Raw genomic sequence first — 6,224 nt, 5'->3', positions numbered from 1 at the left:
GTATAAAACAGCCGGCACCTGTGCTGCTCCGCCTCACGCGCAGTGCCCAGTGCCGGCCTCAATCTGGTCTGCCCCCTCCCCACCCGGTTCACCACCACCATGACACCAGGCATCCAGGCCCCTCGCTTCTTCCTGCTGCTGCTAGTCCCGGTGCTGACAGGTGAGGGGCACGGGGGGGACCAGTATAAAACAGCCGGCACCTGTGCTGCTCCGCCTCACACGCAGTGCCCAGTGCCGGCCTCAATCTGGTCTGCCCCCTCCCCACCCGGTTCACCACCACCATGACACCAGGCATCCAGGCCCCTCGCTTCTTCCTGCTGCTGCTAGTCCCGGTGCTGACAGGTGAGGGGCACACGGTGGGGAAGGGGCTGTCCTGCACAGCCTTTCTGTGGGTTTTGTTTCCTGGCAGATGGCACCCCACAAGGCAGAAATGGCAGACAGGGGGCTAGTCTGTGCCAGAATAAAGGAGACAGGCTAAGAGACGACCCCCCAGGAGAATGGGTGCCAGCTGCCGGTGAATTTCCTGAAGAGAAGTGCAGGGTGGGGTGGGAGTGGGAGCGGCAGGGGAGGTACATCTTAGGAGTGGAGAATGGCTAAAGCGGGAGCGGAGGGTCTGGGAAGAGAGGGAGGCTGCAGCTGGGAGGGCGGAGGAGGGCTGACTCAAGGGCCTGCTCCCCAGATCCTCCTAGCATGACCTCTCCAAGTGCTAGAGGAAGTGTTTCCTCCTTGTTCTGATTTACCCCGAACCTCATTCTCAATTTCTTACAGCTCCTCCCACTGCCCCACAAACGGTTCCTACAACCTCTGTCCACACAAGCCACATGGGAAATGGACAGACTGTGACTGCCCGGAGCAGCCCAATGTCCAGGTTCACTGACAGAAGTTCTGTGAGCACAACCAGCAGCTCACTCCCCACTCACAACCCGGCCTCAAGTGCGGTCACCACTTCAGCCCCCCACGCCACCTCTCCCCCGGCCACCAGCTCTGCCTCAAGCTCAGCCACAGCTTCACTCCACGGTGCCACCTCTTCTCCAGCCACCAGCTCTGCCTCAAGCTCAGCCACAGCTTCACTCCACGGTGCCACCTCTTCTCCAGCCACCAGCTCTGCCTCAAGCTCAGCCACAGCTTCACTCCACGGTGCCACCTCTTCTCCAGCCACCAGCTCTGCCTCAAGCTCAGCCACAGCTTCACTCCACGGTGCCACCTCTTCTCCAGCCACCAGCTCTGCCTCAAGCTCAGCCACAGCTTCACTCCACGGTGCCACCTCTTCTCCAGCCACCAGCTCTGCCTCAAGCTCAGCCACAGCTTCACTCCACGGTGCCACCTCTTCTCCAGCCACCAGCTCTGCCTCAAGCTCAGCCACAGCTTCACTCCACGGTGCCACCTCTTCTCCAGCCACCAGCTCTGCCTCAAGCTCAGCCACAGCTTCACTCCACGGTGCCACCTCTTCTCCAGCCACCAGCTCTGCCTCAAGCTCAGCCACAGCTTCACTCCACGGTGCCACCTCTTCTCCAGCCACCAGCTCTGCCTCAAGCTCAGCCACAGCTTCACTCCACGGTGCCACCTCTTCTCCAGCCACCAGCTCTGCCTCAAGCTCAGCCACAGCTTCACTCCACGGTGCCACCTCTTCTCCAGCCACCAGCTCTGCCTCAAGCTCAGCCACAGCTTCACTCCACGGTGCCACCTCTTCTCCAGCCACCAGCTCTGCCTCAAGCTCAGCCACAGCTTCACTCCACGGTGCCACCTCTTCTCCAGCCACCAGCTCTGCCTCAAGCTCAGCCACAGCTTCACTCCACGGTGCCACCTCTTCTCCAGCCACCAGCTCTGCCTCAAGCTCAGCCACAGCTTCACTCCACGGTGCCACCTCTTCTCCAGCCACCAGCTCTGCCTCAAGTGTGGCAGCCACTCCAGCGCACAAGGGCACTTCTGCCAAGGCTACCACCACCCCAGTTGGCAAGGGCACTCCATCTTCAGTTCCCAGCCACTCTGATACTCCCACCACCCCTGCCAGCCACAGAACCAGGACTACAGCCAGTAGCACTAGCGGTAGCATAGTGCCCCTCACCTCTTCCAATCATAGCTTGTCCTTCTTCTTCCTGTCCTTTCGTATTTTGAACCTCCCGTTTAACGCTTCCCTGGAAGATCCCAGCTCTAACTATTACCAGGTGCTGCGGAGAAACGTGACAGAATGGGTGAGTAACTGCCTTCCTCCATGCGCTCCTTCGCAGCAGCTTCAGAACTGCTCGAACCCGGGCACCAAACTTAGTACTTACCCTCTCCCCCCAGATTTTGCAGATTTATAAACAGGAGAATTTTCTGGGCTCCTCTAACGTAAAGTTCAGGTACAGTCTGGGTGTGGACTCGTCTGGATGGGTAAATGTTGTTGTGATTATGGGGAAGGACTGGCACACTGGTGGTTGGGGGAAGTGCCCAGAAGCTGGGACCTGCACCCAAATGAATTGCTCATTTCCCTGTGAGCAGGCCAGGATCTGTGGTGGTGGAATCAACTCTGGCCTTCCGAGGGGGCACCACCAATGCCAACAAGGTAGCGGCACAGTTTCTTCTAGATGAATCACATGAAGAGAGATACAACTGGGTCATCTCAAGACCTATTGGTGAGGCCACTTTCCTTGCCTCAGGCCAGCGCGAAGCTTCTAGGGCCACTCACTCCCCAGCATCATTCCGGCTGGATTCCATCTTGGGGGGGGGGGTAAAGGGGGAGGTCCCCTCCTTTGGGAAACTGCCCTGATGAGTCCTTTTCCTTTCAGTGGATGATGTGTCATTTCCTTCCTCTTCCCGGCCTGGGTCTGGGGTACCCGGCTGGGGCATTGCCCTGCTGGTGCTGGTCTGTGTTCTGGTCGCGCTGGCCATCATCTATCTCATTGCCCTGGTAAGTGCTCAGTCTTCAGCTCTACCCAGAGTCCCCCAGCTAGAAGGAACTCCCCCTAACCTCCTGTCTCCCCAAGGCTGTGTGTCAGTGCCGCCGGAAGAGCTGTGGACAGCTGGACCTCTTCCCAACCCGAGATGCCTACCATCCTATGAGCGAGTACCCCACCTACCACACCCACGGCCGCTATGTGCCCCCTGGTACCAAACGTAGCCCTTATGAGGAGGTGAGGACGGGCCCCACGGTGGAGGGAGAAGAGGCTTTGCCTGGGAAGGGGGCCGGCCGGGGTCTTTGCAAAATCCAAAGAACTTAGAAAAGGTGAGGAGTGACATGAAGCAAGCAGTGGAGCGCCTGGCCAGGAGGTGGGTGGCGGTCAGGTCAGGAGATTTCTAGGGGAAAGGCCTGGGGAGACCATGGAAGAAAGGGGACCTCATGAGGGAGTGTCCCCACTACCAGGAGAGCATTCGCTGGTCAGCCGGACTGGGGCCCTGCTGTGGCGGGGATGCCCAGAGGTGAAATGGGTGGGCACCCGTCACACAGGACTCACAAGGAGTGAGCGCCTGTCCCCCACCCTTCTCCTAAGAATGGAGGGTAGGTTGGGGAATGCTGGGGGGGTGGTCTCCGATTCCGAGGCTGAAGTCTCACCAAGCCAGGTGAGCCTGGGTGGGGTTCTTGGGAGTCTCCGGGAAGCAAGGACCCTCCTCCTCCTCCCTCCCCTGGCCTTCCCTGCAGGACTAGTAAATAATTACTTGGTCACCTGGGGCTGGAACTCCAGGTGGGGGAGGGGACTTTTCTTTCCTTGACCCCATTTCCCCACTCCTGGGACTTCCTTCTCCCCGTTTCACACAGATGAGCACACACGCCTTCGTGGGCTGGAAGAGCTGAGAATGGAGGGAGACGGGCAGGAGGGGACCGCGAGGGGGCCGATGAGAACCAAGGGGAGGGAGTGCAGGGGAGCAGAGGGAGGAGAAAAGGCCCTGTTTACAGTCACCTGGCTGCTGGTGGTGCCTGGCAGGTGCTCTCTCCAAATTAACCCTTCGAGAGCTGTCAGGCTCCCAGACCACTACCCCAGCCTGGGGTGCCATCCAGGGGCCCTGGGGTGGCGGCTTCTCCCAGGGAAGCTTCTGCCCGTCAGCCTGGACCCCTTCCCCCCTCACCTAGGTTTCTGCAGGCAATGGTGGCAGCAGCCTCTCCTACACGAACCCAGCAGCCACTTCTGCCAACTTGTAGGGGCACGTTGCCCGCTGAGCATCCGGAGCATCCGGCCAGTGGCCTCTGTCATGGTCTTGGTCTTCACCACCAGTGCCCCCTCCCCCTTTTTCCGGACTGGTGAGCTGGGAGTTACGGTGGGCTGCTCGCAGCCTCCTGCAAGCGTCCCTAACCCATCTCAGCCCCCGGGGAAGCCCATCCTGGCTCCTGGGGATGTGCCTGGGGCAGTGGCTCCAGGACTGGCCCCGAAAGCCCCCAGGTCGGAGTGGGAACTTGAACATGGCTGAATAAAACATGGGCCTCCTCCGCTCTGGCTCTCCCTTCTGATCTGTCATCTGTGACCTTCAGACAGGAGGGGAGATCAGGATGTATGTGTGTGGGGGTCTGGAGGGGACTTTGAGGGAGGAGGCAGGGAGGAAAGAAGGCCAGGAGCAGGGTTCATTTGGGCAGCAGGGGGTGTGGAGAGATGACGTGGGTCAGGAGTGGCTGGTGGAAGAATTTGAGTCACCTCTCCCCCATCGCTGGCGGCACAAGAGGATGGCGGCACAAGAGGAAGGAGGAAACGAAACCTAAGTTAGGTTTCTGGCCTGGGCCTGCTCGGCCTGCGCACCCATGGCTCGCCCCTGGTTTCACCCTGGCTGGGGGCTGGCCGGCCCGCACCCTCTTCTCCCCTTGGCACGATGCCCTCAGGCCGTTCTATTCTGAGCTGCTCGGGTGTGAAGTAAGTCCTCAGGCAGCGATATCAGCCACAAAGTCAACACGGGATAGCAGCCCCAGAGTCAACACGGCCTGATAAGTGTTAGATCCGGGGCTGGCGCCCAGCCCAGTCCCCTCCCTGGCTGTGGGCCCCCCCATCGGCCCGCTGGCTCTGGGGTCTGCTCCTCGCACCCTGGGAATGGGGAAGTGGTTCCGGTTCCCTGCCCCTTTGAGCTCAACCACATTCCCTCAGGGTGTGGGAGCTGGTGTCCCAGCCTCCTCAGGGGACACAGGAGGTCACCAGAGCCACGCGCCCCCTGGCGGCCATGGTGGGCTCAGGCCTGGGCCGGGCACCTGTGTGGGCAGGAGGCTGGGGGACCTCCTTGCCTTAGGGCCATACCCATCAGGCAGCCGTGTGAGCAACAGCTGAGCACCGATCCCTCAGGCAGCCACACCCAGCACAGAAGCTAAGAGGAATGGTCGGGCTCAGGGAAGGCGGAGATGTGCCCGGTGTCACAGTTTATTGTGTATAAACCATGAAAATGACAGCTGTTGCTTGGCACAGGCCTCGCAGTCCCTACCACAGGGGGGCAGCAGTGGGCCCCAGGTCTTGCCTGGCCCAACCCAATGGGGACATCCAACCTGCGTGTGGCCCCAAAGGGAGCCGCGGCACATCTGGGTGGGTGCGGGTGCGGGACAAGGGAAGCATGCAAGAGGGAGAGGGGCTACGGGCATGCGGCTGTAGGGCACGGGGACCCACACAAACACAGGAGGGGGTCCTCTGCCCCTCCCCGGGAATGCCTAGGCAGTGTCGGCAAAGCCTGCCCACGCTAAGGCCATCGGTCAGCATCGGTGGGCAGGCAGCTCGGCAGGGCAGAGGGCAGAACGGGGATCGTGCCCGGTGTTCTGGGAACTCCCTGCCAACTGGCCTGAGTGCTGGGGAGGATGGGCCGGGGTGGGGCAGGGCTCTCCCATGACGTGGTGGGATGCCACGGGCCGAGGATGGAGCAGGAACTGGGTGGGGTGGGGTCTGGATGAACAGGCAGGGGAGAAATGGCGGTCAGCCAGAGAGGCGAGCGGAGGAGTGTCCCTTGGTCAAGAGAAGGCCCTGGGGAGACACAGACACGGGGGGAAGGACAGGACCACCTGGTAGGAAGAGGCCGAGGGAAAAGCTGCCGGAGGGACCACCCGGCTCCAGGAAGCTCCGAGGGCCAGGGCCTCGGGAGGCCGGAGACCGTCAGTCCAGCTTGGCGAAGCCCCCGATGGTGACCTTCCTCTCGGGCTTGGTGCCCACGGGCTCCTGCAGCTGCACAGCGCCCCCCCCAATGAAGCAGAAGGCAGGGCACACGGGCCCCGAGCAGTCCAGGGGGCACTCCAGGAGCCCCCGGAAGGACACCGCGTCCAGGAAAGAAACCCGGCCCTGCTCATAGTC

The 6,224-nt window shown here is 61.3% G+C and overlaps 2 protein-coding genes across 5 annotated transcripts in view; one reads left to right on the top strand and one right to left on the bottom strand.

Moving 5' to 3' along the window:
• Positions 1-44: 44 nt before the first annotated feature.
• Positions 45-4,403, top strand: MUC1 (mucin 1, cell surface associated). 4 transcript variants are annotated; one of them, XM_015571767.1, is made up of 8 exons: positions 205-342; positions 769-1,538; positions 1,899-2,192; positions 2,287-2,342; positions 2,482-2,615; positions 2,769-2,890; positions 2,967-3,113; positions 4,049-4,403. In XM_015571767.1, exons 1-8 carry the CDS (start codon positions 282-284, stop codon positions 4,115-4,117), a joined length of 1,653 nt encoding a protein of 550 aa, XP_015427253.1. In that variant the 5' UTR covers positions 205-281; the 3' UTR covers positions 4,118-4,403. The 4 variants fall into 4 exon arrangements, with proteins under 4 accessions (XP_015427251.1, XP_015427253.1, XP_015427250.1 ...); XM_015571765.1 differs by lacking the exon at positions 205-342 and adding an exon at positions 45-160 and having other exon boundaries at positions 769-2,192; XM_015571764.1 differs by having other exon boundaries at positions 769-2,192.
• An 875-nt stretch (positions 4,404-5,278) lies between these two features.
• TRIM46 (tripartite motif containing 46) overlaps positions 5,279-6,224 on the bottom strand; it is a 9,073-nt gene continuing 8,127 nt past the window's right edge. The window contains exon 11 of the mRNA XM_006775767.2: positions 5,279-6,224. Coding sequence (XP_006775830.1) covers positions 6,030-6,224 — 195 coding nt within the window. The 3' untranslated portion in view covers positions 5,279-6,029.

Source organism: Myotis davidii, unplaced genomic scaffold (assembly GCF_000327345.1).
Source record: "Myotis davidii unplaced genomic scaffold, ASM32734v1 scaffold208, whole genome shotgun sequence".
Classification (NCBI taxonomy): Eukaryota; Metazoa; Chordata; class Mammalia; order Chiroptera; family Vespertilionidae; genus Myotis; species Myotis davidii.
The sequence above is the reverse complement of the archived record's forward strand: the minus strand, read 5'-3'. Positions and strand labels throughout refer to the sequence as shown.

Bases quoted from the DNA above. Each gene is read 5' to 3' on its own strand.
- MUC1 (XM_015571765.1), top strand. From the start codon at position 100: ATGACACCAGGCATCCAGGCCCCTCGCTTCTTCCTGCTGCTGCTAGTC. The intron at 2,193-2,286 runs GTGAGTAACTGC...CTCTCCCCCCAG, and splicing joins GGAGAAACGTGACAGAATGG to ATTTTGCAGATTTATAAACA. The intron at 2,343-2,481 runs GTACAGTCTGGG...CCCTGTGAGCAG, and splicing joins TCCTCTAACGTAAAGTTCAG to GCCAGGATCTGTGGTGGTGG.